At 45.7% G+C, this 17,620-nt stretch overlaps 1 protein-coding gene across 1 annotated transcript in view; it reads right to left on the reverse strand.

Moving 5' to 3' along the window:
* Positions 1-326: 326 nt before the first annotated feature.
* Positions 327-17,620, reverse strand: part of TTK (TTK protein kinase) — a 100,247-nt gene continuing 82,953 nt past the window's right edge. The window contains exons 21-23 of the mRNA XM_069726453.1: positions 17,076-17,173; positions 13,435-13,564; positions 327-1,207 (exon numbers count right to left, since the gene is read on the reverse strand). Coding sequence (XP_069582554.1) covers positions 13,475-13,564; positions 17,076-17,173 — 188 coding nt within the window. The 3' untranslated portion in view covers positions 327-1,207; positions 13,435-13,474. The remainder of the gene's footprint in view (positions 1,208-13,434; positions 13,565-17,075; positions 17,174-17,620) is intronic.

Genomic DNA, 17,620 nt, shown 5'->3' on the forward strand with positions numbered 1-17,620 from the left:
CCCTTATAAATGTATTAATTATACATTGAATGTGGTAATCCTGTGCTGCAAAGTCTTGCAAAGCAAGCGCAGTGGGTCTAAAAGCCTAATGACTAGTCTTCAGTATGGGCTATGTCACTAACTTATAGGGTCCTATAATATAGCACAGGGCACAGCACTGGCATGTCTAGTAAGGCTTCTAAGGAAGGAATGTAAACTACTAGTGCATATCCACATACTGAGATACTCATTGCCTTGTAAGAAGTGATAGTGTTAAACCTGCCTATATCCGTCTCATGCTCAATGTCTACATATTTCATATCACCAAAAATTACAAACTACACGACTCCAGTACAACATTACTTGTTTTAATGGTTTCAGTGTGGACATCAAACGGATTTCCTTGGCACAAATGTAGAAGAAAATGTTAGAACTTTAAAAATAGAATATGTACATCTTGCAATAAAAGGAGTAAGGTGTAGACATACACAAAGATAAGGAAAAAAATATACCAGTGCATAACAGTGTATACATTTGTATCGACTTCCAAATACAAGTTGTTGGATTGATGATGCATAGATTTATACAGAGAGGAAAAAAACAAACAAAACAGTAACGGTACAACATTTACATAGTGATGGATGAAGAAATGCTGGGAATTCTCGGATTCTAATGAATAACAGCTTGAAAGAAGCTGAAATAAATATATTCACAGCACGAATGAACACACTAAGGGCTTCCCCCTGTACAGACGAAATGCTTACTATATGTTCCTCATATAGGGTTAATATGGTCCGCATTGACTTTTTTCAGCATGGATCTCATGTCCTCATGGAAAAAATCCCAAACATGTGCTTGTTTGACTCAATTTACCTCCAAGACTAGTGAATGGTATATAGCTGGCAGCTCCTGCATCATTCCGCTAGGAGGACGAGCACATAGAGCTGTGGACATAACTGGTCAGCAGAGGTTACGGCTCGTCTGAACTTCGGAACGGGCTTAGTGTTTCTCTAGTATTGACCACTTCAGCATAGTCTCCTTAAAGGCCATTCCTACAAGGAAGAGAAAACGCTCTGCCCCTTTATTCTACCATATTAGTTCACTATAACTACAATACTAGTTTTATTTCAATTCAAAGGCAGTAAAAGCTGAGGGATAATTGTGTAGATTCTCCAAGAAAAGATACACTAAAGATCATGTCCTGAAAGGTTTTATTTGTTCGTTGCATCTAAAACAAAAAAAATGAACATAATTAGCAAAAAGTCTCAATTTACAATGTCCTATCATTTTTTTGTTAACAGCATTTCTGCAGATCTGTGTGTTACTATGGATACAGACTACAAACAAACCTGCCTGTAGTCAGATCGTAAAATCATCTGCCCTCTCTATAAAATGGCCTGACTTTACATCCACTGAATAAAACAATCTGAAATGCACATGTTTAAAAAAAATTAGTCATTCCTGTATGCCTCCTTGATGGCGCATTGCTTAGTAAAAAAAAGAGGGATTTTTGGTTCTTACCGTAAAATCTCTTTCTTTGAGCCTTCATTGGGGGACACAGGTAACCATAGGTGTATGCTGCTGTCGCTAGGAGGCTGACACTATGTAAATAAGGAAACGTTAACTCCTCCTCTGCAGTATACACCCTCCGACAGGTACAATGCAACTCAGTTTGGTGCTAAAACAGTCGTAGGAGTAAGTATAAGGAACTCAACCTATGTACCAACTTAAAACAACGGCACGTTGGCCAACACGGTACAATTTGGGAGAGTGCTGTGTCCCCCAATGAAGGCTCCAAGAAAGATTTTACGGTAAGAACCAAAAATCCCTCTTTCTTTCTCGCTTCATTAAGGGACACAGGTAACCATGGGACGTCCAAAAGCAGTCCCAAGGGTGGGAAAAAAAAATAGTCCGAGAAAAGAAGACTTAGGTCAGCCGGTGGGAAACCGCCGCTTGCAGTATCTTCCTACCCAGGCCTGCATCCGCAGAAGCCTGAGTATGCACTTTGTAGAACCTTACGAAGGTGTGAAGGGATGACCAGGTTGCAGCTTTCCAAACCTGCAAACCCAAAGCCTGGTGATGAACAGCCCAAGAAGCTCCCACAGCCCGGGTAGAGTGAGCCCTCACCCCGGGAGGAGGCTGTGTATCCTGAACGTGGTATGCCTCCAGAACCACCGAACAAATCCAACGAGCAATAGTGGATTTAGAAGTGGGGAGCCCTTTTCGACGACCTTCAGAGACAACCAACAGAGGATCGGACTGGCGAAAAGGAGGAGTTCTGGTAAGATAGACTCGGATAGCCCTGACCAAATCCAGCTTGTGGAGAGATTTCTCCAAGGGATGGACCGTGGAAGGGCACAAGGAAGGAAGGACGATGTCCTTGTTGATGTGAAAAGCCAAAACTACTTTTGGTAGAAAGGAAGGAACAGGCCGCAGGACTACTTTGTCCTGGTGCAGAATTAGGAAAGGAGAACGGCAGGATAATGCCGCTAACTCGGATACCCTCCTAATAGAGGTGATGGCGACCAGGAAGGCCACCTTGCAAGATAGGAGAGAAAAGGAAATGTCCTGGATTGGTTCAAAAGGCGCGCGCTGGAGGACGCAGAGAACGAGGTTGAGATCCCATGGCTCAACCGGGGAATGATAAGGAGGTGCTATGTGGGCAACACCTTGGAGGAAGGTCCTGACTTGGGGAAGGGAAGCTAGGTCCCTTTGGAAAAGGATGGACAGGGCGGAGACCTGGCCCTTTAAACTACTCAAAGAAAGGCCCGAATTGAGACCCGCTTGAAGGAAGGGAAAAAACCATAGGGAACAAGCGGTTGTTGTCGCACCATCGGAAAAAGGCCTTCCAACATCTATGATAGATGCGAGAAGAAGCCGGTTTCCTAGCTTTTATCATGGTCTGTATGACGCTGTGAGAAAAACTTGCGTCCCTTAGGACCGCGGCCTCAATGGCCATACCATTAAATTCAGAGACCGAGAATTCGGGTGGAAGAGGGGCCCCTGTGATAAAAGATCCGGACGGTCTGGGAGTCTCGAGGGGACGTCCGACAGCATGTTTACTAGCTCCGCGTACCAGGCCCTGCGAGGCCAATCTGGAGCTATTAAGAGAACGGGGACCCTCTCTGCCTTTATCTTTTTTACGACACTTGGGATCAAGGGAAGAGGGGGAAAAAGATAGGGCATGTGGAACTGGGCCCACGGGATCACCAGGCCGTCGAAACTGACGGCCATCGGGTCCCGAGACCTGGCTACATACTGGGGAACCTTGTTTTGTTCGGGAGGCCATTAGGTCGACGTCCGGAACTCCCCATCTCTGACATATTTGGTTGAAGACGGTGGGATGGAGAGACCACTCGCTTGACGCGAGGCCCTGACGGCTGAGGAAGTCTGCTTCCCAATTTTCCACTCCTGGAATGTGGACAGCTGAGATCTCGGGAACGTGGTTCTCTACCCAGCGTAGAATGTTTGACACCTCCCTCATGATCTGATTGCTGCGAGTCCCTCCCTGATGGTTTATGTAAGCCACGGCCGTGGCGTTGTCCGACTGAACGCGGATCGGATTTACCGCGAGGAAGATCACCCTGATCTCCAAGAGATTGATGGGGAGAAGGGTCTCCTGAACCTTCCAGCGACTGTGTGCTGTGTGATTGAGAAAGACCGCACCCCACGCCTGAAGACTGGCGTCGGTGGTGATGATCTGCCAGCGGAGGGGGAGAAATGATCTTCCGCGCTGCATGGAGGCGGAAAGCGTCCACCAAGTGAGAGTGTCTTACATTGAGAGGAAGGTGAATTGGGCGATCTAGGGAAAGTGGGTTCTTGTCCCAGGCAGACAGGAGAGCCAGTTGGAGAGGGCGAGAGTGAAATTGAGCATAAAGTACTGCTTCCATGGAAGCGACCATCTTCCCTAGAACTTTCATACAGAGCCGTAAAGGCAGAGGAACCGGGCGCTTTAAGGCTTTGATGGCATAGTGTAAAGAGAAGAACTTCTCTTTCGGGAGGAAGACCCGAGCTTGGGTGGTGTTGAATTCCATGCCCAGGAACTCGAGGCGTTGAATTGGAATCAAGGTCGACTTCTCCCTGTTGATTATCCAGCCGAGGCAGATCAGCGTGTCCAGAATGATCTGGAGACTCTGGTCGCAGTCCCGGTGAGACGGACCCTTGACCGGAACGTCATTGAGATAGGGGATTATGAGGATCCCCTTTGAACGAAGGATGGCCATGACCGCTGCCATTACTTTCGTAAAGACCCTGGGGGGCGGACGCTAGGCCGAACGGGAGAGCTGTAAACTGGTAATGTTGTTCCTGGATTGCGAAACGAAGGAACCTCTGATGCTGCTGACAAATCGGAATGTGCAGGTACACATCCTGAATGTCCACAGAGCACAGATATTCCCCCGGTTCCATGGAATCGATCACCGAGCGCAGTGACTCCATCTTGAAGTGTCGAACCCGAAGGTGGCGGTTCAACTGTTTGACATCCAAAATCAGGTGGAGAGACCAGTCTTTTTTCGGAACCATGAACAGATTTGAGTAAAAACCCGAAAACCGCTCGCGGTAAGGAACAGGAACGATCACTGAGGTGAGGAGGGGATCGACGGCCTGGAGGAGCCCTGGGGCATGGGACGGCTGCTTGGGTGGACGGGAGAGGAAGAAACGTCTTCCTGGGGGACGAAGAAAATTCAATTTTGTAGCCTGATGTGACGATCTCCCTGACCCAGGCGTTGTCGACTACCAATAACCAAGCCTCTGTGAACAGAAGAAGCCTGCCTCCCACCCTGGAAAGATTTCCAGGCGGGGGTGACCCGTCATTTTGAAGCGAATCTGTTGCCACGAGATCCGGAAGCTTAGAGGAGTGGCTCTTAGCCCTCCAGTGAGGAATAGGCCTGAAGGAAGGTTTTCTCCATTCCCCCTAAGCGGGAACCGCCAGAGAAGGGGAAGGGCCAGAAGGGACGAAAGGACTGGGGTCCCCTACAAATAAAGGGGCGCTTAGGCCTGGATTGAGGGAGAGAGGTGCTCTTTCCACCTGTAGTGTCTGAGATGATCTGGTCTAGCTTAGTGCCGAAGAGCCTGGAGCCCTGGAAAGGAAGGCCAGTAAGAGACATTTTAGAAGCAGGGTCAGTTCCACGCCTTCAGACAAAGGACACAGCGAATGGCAATGATGTTGCTGTTTGCTCTTGCGGAACAAGCAGCCGTATCCAAGGAGGCATTTAACAGATATCTCCCCGCGTGTGCAATCTGGTCCGCTAAATCAGCTAGTTCTTCCGAAGGAGCAGAAGCAACGATGCCCCTGCGAAGTATCTTGGACCAGGCAGACATGGCTTTCGCCACCCAACAGTAGGCGAACTTCGGGCAGAGAGGTGTGCCGGACGCCTCAAAGGCCGATTTGGTTAAAGCCTCAATTTGCCTGTCAGTAGCGTCCTTAAGAGATGCTGCATCAGGGATATACAGAACTGTCTGTGAGGATAAACGAGACAGGCGGATCTACCTTAGGGGAATCAGACCATTTGCTAACTAGGTCTGGATTAAAAGGGGTACAAGATATCCAGACGCTTTCTTCCTGGAAAACGTTTTCCCAGTGTCTAGAGGTAGTATTCTCAAACTCTTTCTGATTGGGAAAAACTCTAGAGGGCCGTTTCACCCGCCTGAATGAAACTGAATCCTCCTGGGAGGTGGAATCCTCCTCAAGGTCAAGGGTTTGAATAATAGCCGAAACAAGGCTATCTACCATGTCCTGCATGCCAGAGGACTGATCTGTATCTGAATCAGACTGAGTTCGAAAGTACATCCGACCAGATGTCTGCCTCAGAGGAGGGGGAACGGGTGGAGAGGGGTATTCTAGATGGTGCCGCGGGTTCCGGAGAGCTGGATGAAGAGCTAGACAGAGTCCTCTTTCTGGATCCTTTCTCCAATCTGACCCTGTGTGGGTCATGGTCAGGTGCGAGCGAATCGCCGTGGGAGGAGTTTGTGGCACTGGTGGCAGAAGATAGAGGCGGCAAGCGTTCCAGGACCTGTACCAGGGACTGGGGCACTTTTGTCAGGTCTGAGACTGACTGAGACATAGCAACAGCCCACTCCGGGGGAGTGCACTCATCCCAAGCAATAGGAGCTTCCTGAGGGACGGACATGGTGGAAGGACTGCAGTACAGACAGAAAGGCGACGGCTGGCCTGAAGCCCACTTTCTCTTACAGCGGGCACAAGCATAATTGGTCACCGTGGGTTTGTAGCCGGAGGCATGTGTGGGGTTGGGCATAGCTAGAGCCTGAGGACTACAGCAGGACGCTATAAAGGCGATACTGCTGAAGAGGGCTCTAGCAGAACACTATGCCGGCTATACTGCTTAAGTGAAGAGTGCAGCAGAACGCTAAGAAGGCGATGCTGCTGAAGGGAGTAAAGCCGAGGAAGGAGGCAGGGAATGCAGAGCCTACCAGACACCCAGCGATTGCAGAGGCAGCGCAGGTACTGTGTCCCCCTCCGAATCCTGAACGCGCTGCAGGAGCCCGCCAAAATGGACACAGTTCTCTCTGGCCATGCGACACTTGAACGAGCGGTAGGCGGGCAAAGCTGTGTTCGGGCACGCAGAAGTGTGGGCGTACACAAGAAAAAGAAACCGGCGTCCTGATAGGACGACACACCTGAAGAGGCGTGTCAAAGTGGAGAGCCAAGGCAGTGCAGAGCAGAGGGGGTGTGCCCGGCGCTGGAAAAAATGAAAGTGCGGTGCTGATAGGCGTAGACCGGGGGGAGTGGAGGGGGGGGTATGGTGGGTGAGGTTGAGGCGTTGGGGTAGGGAGTAGACTCCTGCACACACTTGCTATCTTGCTTGAATCCGGCTCCTTGGTGTCTGAGGATCGCGTCAGAATCCCTCGGAGAAGAAGGGGTCCTGGGAGTAAGATCCTCCTTCCCGTACCATCTCCGGACGGTGCAGAAGACGGCGTCAACCCCTTACGAGAAGGGGGAGGTCACTATAGATGACCACTGTCTTCCTCTCAGCCCTCTCTCCGAGGAGAGGGGTGAGGAGGGGAAAAGGCGAGGACTGGCCAGCAAGAAGTCACCCTGAAACACCCATAAGGGTGACAGGGAACGAAGTCCTGCCAGCGGGTCCGAGAGGAGTGGGCAATGTGGGGAGTACCACACTGCTCTCTCGGTCGCTTAAATGTGGGAAAAACAGGGTGAGGGTATGTGCACACGTCAGGATTTCTGGCAGAAATTTTCCTGACAAAAACCGGACATTTCTGCCAGAAATCCGCATGCGTTTTTTGCACGTTTTTGATGTGTTTTTTCCAAATGTATAGAATAGCGCGAAAAACGCAAAAAAAAAACAAAATTAATGAACATGCTGCTTTTTTAACCGCAATGCTTTTTTTCACGGAAAAAAAACGCATCATGTGCACAAAAATTGCAGAATGCATTCTAAATGATAGGATGCATAATGCATGCGTTTTTAATGAGTTTTTATCGCGAAAAAAACTGAACGTGTGCACATACCCTGAGAAGCTGCACCTTGTTACCCAAAGAAGTGAATCAAAGAGAAAGGGAAATGATTAATAAAACAAAAACCCCTGTAAAAGAAAATAATGCAGATCTGGTGGTTAGATCCAGGTCTGCCTCCTACAGATACTAAGCAAAAACTGAGTTGCATTGTGCCTGTCGGAGGGTGTATACTGCCGAGGAGGAGTTAACGTTTCCTTATTTGCATAGTGTCAGCCTCCTAGCGACAGCAGCATACACCCATGGTTACCTGTGTCTCCCAATGAAGCAAGAAAGAAATCATCTTTTACAGCTTCGATCTTCCAGGCTTTTGGGGCGCAGGCTGCCTGGAAGATAAAACTGCCTCCGGTCTTCATTATACAAGATTTCTACTCCCCTTCGACCTTATGTGCGAAGCAGAAATCCGACGCCTGCACTCTTCTGCACGCTCTGCCTGCTAGCGCTCTTCTGTACGGTGGGGAATTCACCTTCACTGTGTGCTAGAGATCACTGGGACCGGAAGTTACAGTGACTCAGACGCCCGCACATATCAAAATTGAAGACAGCGCAAATGGAAAGGGGCGGAAGAGCACAGGAGAGACTTGACAGAACATGCAGGCGCAGGTTTTCCGGCTGCGCACAAGACTTCAAAAGAAAAGGGGAGGAGAGATCTTGTATAACGAAGATCGGAGGCTCTTATCTTCTGAGCAGCGTACAACCAAAAGCCTGGAAGATCAAAGCTATAGATGATTTTTTACTAAACAAATCATCATCAAGGAGGCATACATATATGTCTAATTTCACCTGTATACAAACTGTGTGCCCGTATTATTTACTCAAATAGCTCAAAAGGGTGACAGATTATCTTTAAGTGTTCCATTTTCTTATGTTGCTTTGTTGTTCAAAATGTTTAGCACGGAGCATTTCCCCATAATTGGTTTCATGCTGTTAGTCAGGGGCGCCGCTATCATGGGGCAAGTTGAGCCCTTTGCTTCAGGCGGCAGTCGTCACTGAAGGACAGGGGGCGGCAGAGCGGCGGTCAGAACACCTGGTGCCGACTCTCCATAATCCCTGACATTTGCTGAGTGTCACTAGTGCGGTGCGCGCGCCCCTGCTCACAACCCACAACCTAACCGTTAGGTTAGTCACAGCCCACGGTGTGCAATATCAGCCGGTCATCCCTGCACCCGCAGAGCAGTACACCACATATTGGCTGCTCTGTTCAAACAGGACCTGTGATGAGGTCACAGGAGGGGAGGAGTCCGTGGTCACATGATTGGACCTCCATGGATTGCAGGACTCTGCTGTGCTGGTTGCCTTGGTAAGCTGCCTTATGTGTGGGGTCAGGAGGGGTTTACAGCGTGGATGTAGCAGTGCCGTGTGTGTACGAGGTGTACGGAGCTGAATGTGCATGAGGTGTACAGAGCGGAGCCGTGTGTGTATGAGGTGTATGGAGTGGAACATACCTCCCAACTTTTGAAGATGGGAAAGAGGGACAAAATCTGCGTCGCGCAACGCGGCAAATTTTAGGCCACGCCTCTGACCACACCCATTCATAACTAGTCTCACCCATATCCACATCCCAACCACACCCATTTAGCACTGCTGATCACACTGTTTCATAAAGAATAATTATAAACAAAAAAATATGGCCACACAGTGCTCCATACTGTATAATGGCCACACATGATGCTCAATACTGTATAATGGCCCCACAATGCTCCATACTGTATAATAGTCCCACATGATGCTCCATACTGTATAATGGCCCCATATGATGCTCCATACTGTATAATGACGGCACAGACTTCTCCATACCTGATACGTCGATCTGCCATTACAGCAGCAGAGGCCAGTAACAGAGGAGGCTGTGAGTGTTTCCATCCCACCCTGCTCAGCCCCACTCATTCCACGCACGATTAGTTTACTAGCCAGGCATGATTAGCTCAGCAGTCCACTGGTCTGCTGCTTATTGCGGCACCCAGGGCTGTGTTCGGCAGATAAGCCTTGGAGGTGGTGACTGACTGTGTTGTAACTTATGTACCTCAAAGAACAGAAGTGTCCCCTCTCAGTGTCACCCTCTCTGAAGTTCTGCACCGCACGCACACTGGAGACTCACTCAGGAACATACCGGGAAGGGGAGTGGCCTAACAAGGGGGCGTGACACGTACCTCAAAAATGTCCCTCTCTCTCCCTCTGAGCTGTACCGCTCACACTGGAAGAAAAACAGACTGCAGGGGAAGGGGCATGGCTTAACAAGGGGGCGTGTTGGCTGCTTCTCCTGCTGTTAGGTCATAAATCACACAGTATAGTCCTCTATACAGTATTCTGGGTACCACAGTGCTCCATACAGAATAATGAGCCCCATATATTGCTCCATACAGTATAACGAGCCCCATATATTGCTCCATACAGTATGAGCCCCACATGATGCTCCATACTGTATAATGGCCACACAGTGCTCCATACTGTATAATGGTCGCACATGATGCTCCATACTGTATATTGGCCGCACATGATACTTCGTACCGTATAATGGCCACACATAGCTACTCATACACATGCGGCTGCGCTCCGCACACATGGCTCTGCTCCATACACCTCGTACACACACGGCTCCGCTCCGTACACCTCGTACACACACGGCTCCGCTCCGTACACCTCGTACACACACGGCTCCGCTCCGTACACCTTGTACACCCACGGCTCCGCTCCATACACATTCAGCTCCGCTCCAAACACCTCGTACACACAGCTCCACTCCATACACCTCATACACACACGGCTCCACTTCGTACACCTCATACACACACGGCTCCTCTCCATACACCTCATACACATTTAGCTCCGCTCCATACACCTCATACACACACGGCTCCGCTCCATACACCTCATACACACACACGGAGTGGAGTGGAGCCGTGTGCACAAGGTGTACGGAGCGCAGCAGCGTGTGTAGGAGTAACTAAGTGTGGCCATTATACAGTATGGAGCACTGTGTGGCCATTATACAGTATGGAGCACTGTGTGGCCATTATACAGCATGGAGCACTTATCGGGACCTCCATGGATAGCAGGACTCTGCTGTGCTGGTTGCCATGGTAAGCTGCCTTATGTGTGGGGTCAGGAAGGGTTTACAGCCTGGATGTAGCAGAGCAGTGTGTGTAAGAGGTGTACGGAGCGGAGCTGAATGTGTATGAGGTGTACGGAGCGGAGCAGTGTGTGTATGAGGTGTATTGGGCAGAGCTGAATGTGTACGGAGCAAAGCAGTGTGTGTATGAGGTGTATGGATCGGAGCCGTGTGTGTATATGAGGTGTACTGAGCGGAGCCGTGTGTATATGAGGTGTACGGAGCGGAGTTGAATGTGTACGAGGTGTACAGAGCTGAGCCGTGTGTGTTTAAGGTGTATGGAGCGGAGCTGAATGTGTATGAGGTGTACGAAGTGGAACCGCGTGTGTGTGAGGTGTACGAAGCGGAGCCGGATGGGTATGAGGTGTACGAAGCAGAGTCGGATGTGTATGATGTGTACGGAGCGGAGCTGCATGTGTATGAGGTGTACGGAGCGGAGCTGCATGTGTATGAGGTGTACGGAGCGGAGCCGGGTGTGTATGAGGTGTACGGAGCGGAGCCAGGTGTGTATGAGGTGTACGGAGCGGAGCCGCGTGAGTACGGAGTGGAGCCGTGTGCGCAAGGTGTACGGAGCGCAGCAGCGTGTGTAGGAGTAACCAAGTGTGGCCATTATACAGTATGGAGCACTGTGTGGCCATTCTACAGTATGGAGCACTGTGTGGCCATTATACAGTATGGAGCATCATGTGTGGCCATTATACAGTATGCAGCATCATGTGTGGCCATTATACAGTATGCAGCATCATGTGTGGCCATTATACAGTATGCAGCATCATGTGTGGCCATTATACAGTATGGAGCATCATGTGGGGCCATTATACAGTGTGGAGCATCATGTGGGGCTCATACTGTATGGAGCAATATATGGGGCATGTTATGGTGTATGGGGTGCTGTGCGGTGCCCACTATACTGTATGGAGCAATATATGGGGCTCATTATTCTGTATGGAGCACTGTGGTACCCAGAATACTGTATAGAGGACTATACTGTGTGATTTATGACCTATTGTAGAATGTACAATAGTTATCACTCATGTAATGTATGGGGGGGACTGTATATGAGATGGGAGCCCTATAGGGGGGCTGTACTGTATATGTGTTTGGGGGACGCTGTTTTGAAGCTCGCCTCAGGCAGCAGTGTGGCTAGGTCCACACCTGCTGTTAAACAAGGCAGCACACTGTAGCGCCAAAACATGCAAACATAAAATATGAAAGTTAGACTGCATTACTGCACTAGAAATATGAGAGAGCGTATAGCGCATAAATTGGCCGTAAAGTGGCTACCAGGTACACGTAAATTGGCCAATTTATGCGCTAAACGCTCTCATTTTTTCATATTTCTAGTGCAGTAATGTAGTCTAACGTTCATATTTTATGTTTGCATGCTTTGGCGCTACGGTTTGCTGCCTTGTTTGACTGTGTACGAGTTGGTGACTCTAGGTTCAGCACCTGTTCACACTTGATCTATGTTTGGATGTGACGGTCAGATTTTTTAAATTCACACCTGCTGTTAGTCATGCATTGTCTGCTCCTCTCCCCAAAACCAGTTCTCTATATAGGAGCCCTCCATGTACTGCACAACAGCCAAAGGAAAGCCCAAACTGGGAAGGAGTCTATTGCTATTGGCTGCTCTGCAGTGACACACTATGCAGACATCTACGACCAGTGGAACCGCACCATGCTATATACTTTGAACAACGGGTGGCACTATATTATATAAGTGCATGACTTAAAGGGGTTTTGCCCATGAGCAAATGTCCATTTTATTCACTAGGTCTTGGAATGATAATGAGGTCCACAGTAGGAAGTGGTTAAAAATAATGTTCCTGTGCTGAGATATTCTTACAAATGTGCCTGTACTGTGTAATGGCTGTGTCTGACCATACAGGAACATGGTCTGATCATACAACAGCTCCTGGGCAGGGGAGGAAGCTAAAAAATGTAAACTGACAGGACAGCATAGGATCTCAGATGATTCGTTTTGTGAGGTAAAACATTTTTTAAAAACAGGCAGAGAAATGTTTTACCTCACAGGATCCGCTGTGATTGTCTGTATATGCTCTTTTGCTTCCTTTCCTGCCTATCAGACCATGTTCACGTACAGTCAGACACAGCCATTACACAGCAGGGGCACATTTATAAGATTATCTCAGCACATTTTTTTTTAATCACATCCAAGTGAATAAAATAAACTTATGTTCATGGTAAAAACGTTTGAACTTCATTCTTGTTTTTTTTTTTTTTTTTTTTAACAGCATGTAATTTGCCTACGTGAATTTGTGATGATCTCTCAGAGGATGTTTTATCAGCTTCCATCGTGAAAAATCTTAAATAAAAGATATTTACAAGTCGGTATTTAATGAATACATACATACATACATACATACATGATCCCATCCTGCCAATTACGCAATGGTGGTTAATGTATCCCAACTTTATACTTTTTGTAAATTCTTATTCAGTTCATACAAAACGAGAATCTGAATATACTAAACCTTGGATTTCTAAGAGTTCTGGACAGAATATAAAATATATACAAAATGCACATTTATTTTGAGGATTGCAATGGTAATAGCAGATGAGCTGACAGGTGTTGAGATGAGCGAAAAAGTTCAGAAAACGATCGCCAAATCCGAATTTTCCATATTCGTGACGATTTTATGTTTGACGATCGTTTCCGAACATATGCGCTCATCGGTACTCACACTGACTCCAATGGCGTCCGGCAAAGATTGCAAATACGGTGATCGTAATCCGAAATAATACTGAAATATTCGCTCTTCTCTAGACAGGAGCATAAATCACCGAGTATTGTCATTAAATGATTACATTCTGGGACTGAAATGTCCAAAATTACCAATGCTTCGATTTTTAGTCTTGCTTTTTGAGGCTGGCTATTACTTCATTGTCTGGGAGTTTTGATTTGTCGGTTTCCTAATTGTAGATAAATCTAGGCTTTGACCACTGCTGCACTGATCATATAAACTCTGAAAGAAAGGGACATAAATTAATTATTGTTAATCACTTCTATCAAAGCAATGGAAATACTTCAGTTGAGGAAGAAAAAAACACAACAACCCCAGCCTGAGTTTTGTAACCGTACATTGTAAAATGTGGATGCAAGAAAATGCAGTATGCCGACAGCAAGGATCACCAGTCTAAGGTTATGTTCACACATTACCCTTTTAAGGCTTTTTTTTTTTCAGCAAAAACCTGATCTCTAACTAAAGATCTATGAGGGTGGGAGGCAGTTCACATCAAAACAGCAGCTCTGGGAAGCTATTCTGACTTCATGCAAAATAAATGAAAGCAGAAACTCTCCAAAAAAACTAAAATTCAATAGATGCAAGAATTGTGAAGGAGATATCAAAGAAGGGGTCCTATGCTAACATGTAACTTGAGACAACAAAGGAAAAAATGGAGTTCCATACGAGAATAATACATATAAATATATTTTATTAATTACATATAAAGAGTAAACCATACATAAACAAAATGGAAGCCAGGAGATTCTCTAACTCTAGATACGGAACGACCCCTTCTCCTATTGTTGTGTCTCCACCTGTAGACTTGATTATTTTGGAAGTCAAGTACATCCCTCTGAAACTTTTTGGTCTTGGTAATCTTAATATCTTCTTCCCATTTGAGAAAGTCCTTTTCTAGATCCTCATTTACTTTTTTAATGGCTTCAGATGTTAGATCTTTTTTCAAAGATGTTTGAATACTATCAATTTCCCTTTCAAGTTCACTAAGCGTAAATTCATTAAATTTGATAAGTAGCTCCATGAAGCCTCTGGAGCAGTTCCCAGCTAACTCCTCCCATCCATTCTTAAACCAAGACAAATCAGTTTCAAAAGAGGGAAAGACCTGCACACGTAGGCCTCTGGGTATGAGTCCCTTGGCAACATATTTTTCTAGAAAGCCCTTATTCCACCACGTCCTCATTCGCCTGTGCAGAAGGAGTTTGAGTTTCTGGATCAATTCCTGATTTTCTCTGTAGTTACAATTTAAAATCAAACTGGGGTCATCCTTAAAGACTTCATTAATCTGACTGAGCCACGAGGAGTCTCTGGCTCTAAAGTCCATCTGTCTGGAGTCAGCTGCTGTGAACAACACAGAATAAATTAAGTATATGAACACACTCACAGAAATAACATGGATTCCACATGACACATCTAAAGATATAAGACGTCTAGTTCTATCCATGGAGATGTAAAAGGACAGTAACGTATACTCCTAATACTTGAGACAACAAAGGAAAAAAATGGAGTTCCATACGAGAATAATACATATAAATATATTTTATTAATTACATATAAAGAGTAGACCATACATAAACAAAAGGGAAGCCAGGAGACCCTAGTACAGAAACATCCTAGCCCCAGGCACAAAAAATAGTGCTAAAACCATGGTATTAGTAAAAAAAGCACCCATATATAAATCTAAGGAGAGATATGGTATATACTATATGTAACTAGCCGGCAATAGCACACAATACACACCACCATATAGTATGTGTGGTATGCGAGGAGGATGCATGCAGTAGGGAATTCACCGAAGTGGCCTTCCTAAATACATCTGTATGCAGCATCCCCGCCCCATGCACCTCTATACAGATATCCAAAAAGTCGATTTTATACTTATGAGCCTTGTATGTTAGCTTGATGTTATATGGGTTGCAGTTGAGCTGAGAAAGCTACGCGAAACGCGCGTTAGGGGGATTTATCCAGGGTCCCAGGCACTGGTCACTCATACCATGGGTAAGATGGTTTACTCTCTATATGCACTTTATTGGCTTTGTTTCCTCCATATGTGGGTGACACTTGTCTACATGGAGACAATTACCGCTATTGATATATGGTGATTTGTATTGCACGCTAATGTTGGCTGGTTACATATAGTATACACCATATTTTTCCTTGTATATATACTCCCTCCATATGTGGGTGACACTTGTCTATATAGAAGCAATTGCTGCTACTGATATATGGTGGTGTGTATTGTGTGCTATTGCCGGCTAGTTACATATAGTATATACCATATCTCTCCTTAGATTTATATATGGGTGCTTTTTATTTTACTAATACCATGGTTTTAGCACTATTTTTGTGCCTGGGGCTAGGATGTTTCTGTACTAGGGTCTCCTGGCTTCCATTTTGTTTATGTATGGTTTACTCTTTATATGTAATTAATAAAATATATTTATATGTATTATTCTCGTATGGAACTCCATTTTTTCCTTTGTTGTCTCAAGTATTAGGAGTATACGTTACTGTCCTTTTACATCTCCATGGATAGAACTAGACATCTTATATCTTTAGATGTGTCATGTGGAATCCATGTTATTTCTGTGAGTGTGTTCATAACATGTAACTTGGCCTGTTAAGATGTATTTGATTGAAAAAGCTTTTGATTTCAGTAAATGTGAACTAATGCTGAAAATCCAACCAATGACCATTTTCAGTTCTTTACAAACTATAAAATGCTTGAAAACTCTGTTGTGCATAATAATTTAGAACTGTGCATTTTGAGTTTTTTTTAGTTTTGAAAAAAAAAAAAATACTGTTATCATTGGGAGGTATATCCAATAAAATGTGATTTATACCCCAACGGCTGAAGAATTGAACATTATACTGAGTCATTTACATCGACCATTTAGGAAAATCTGAAAAAGATTGCGTAATAATTTAGAACACTGTGTAGAAGTGAATCGTGAACTGGGGTGAGGTAAAAGACTTGTTAGAAAGCTCAGCATGATCTGTCTCAATCTCCATTAGCCCCTTTTCTTACTCATTCCTCCTCCCCTCTCCATAGAGTATAGTAGATATGTAACCTGACACCACAGTGATCTGGCAGAACACCAAACTAAATTTAGCCATTTTCTCAGCATGGATGGAGAGTTCATGAGGCAGGGAGTAGGTGAAGAAGTGGCTCATAGGTGGATGAAAAAGCAAAATTCTCTTATTAGACATATTATAAAAGTCTATTGCATTCTCATGTACTATTGATTTAAGTAAACAACACAGTTCCCTGCTAAAGAAAATATTTCTTTTGATATAGCAATTCTGCGTAAATTTATTTTAAAACTTTAATTTTTTAATGGATTCAAAAGGATAAGCATTACTGAATTAAACTTATGAGAAATGCTGACAGGTCCCCCGTAATTAATATACGTTCCCGTGGACATAACCTCAACTGAAATGAGAAAATAGGCAGGCTGATAATCACTAAATACATAGGGGCATACAGCAATGAAGGCACCAAATCTAAAAGAAAGTGAACACAGAATGAATCGCCTGTCATAAAACTTTACAATGCAGTGTTGACACCAGCTCTATGAATACAATGTACTAATAAGATAGTCAGGAATGCATGGGGAAATCCTGTGTGACTGATAAGTAGGAGACCTTGGGATCTTATAGAGGGTAAAAAAAACCAAAAACTTAATTACAAAGATAAAGTATAACTAGTTTACACTGTTGAACTGGGTGTACTCACCTTGGCAGCTCTACAAATCGAATTTGGTGAATTCAGTCCAATGAGTTGGCCAAGAATACGCTTCATTTCCTCTGTGGTACCCTTCTGCACTTGGTCTTCTGTAATGAAATGCTATTATTTATACTGCTATTAACTTCAAGAAATCTATATATATATTTAAAGTGGTTATCCAGGACTATTTATTTTCTCATAGAGCCAAGAACTAACAGGCAGGTAATTGCCAACTGCTTGCGTTTTGCAGACTTCAAGGAATCACAGACTACTACTGCCGCCGAGTCTGTTGCTTCATTTCACCTTTCGTCAATGGAGCAGTTCTTCCTCTTCTAGGACGCCTGGCCTATGTGCCATGACTGCGGAGGTCATGCTGATTGACAGCGGTTAGGCAGTACGGAGCAGGCTGACAATCAGCATGATGTCAGCAGTAACGCCCCATCAACAGAGCAGAGCGGAAGAGAATAAAAGAGCAGCCGCTGCTCTGTCAACATGAACCATGCAGAACAGGAAGGAAGTTAGCAACTGCCTGCACATTTTTAGGCCAATAAGGA

The sequence above is a fragment of the Ranitomeya imitator genome, chromosome 5 (genome assembly GCF_032444005.1).
Source record: "Ranitomeya imitator isolate aRanImi1 chromosome 5, aRanImi1.pri, whole genome shotgun sequence".
NCBI lineage: Eukaryota > Metazoa > Chordata > Amphibia > Anura > Dendrobatidae > Ranitomeya > Ranitomeya imitator.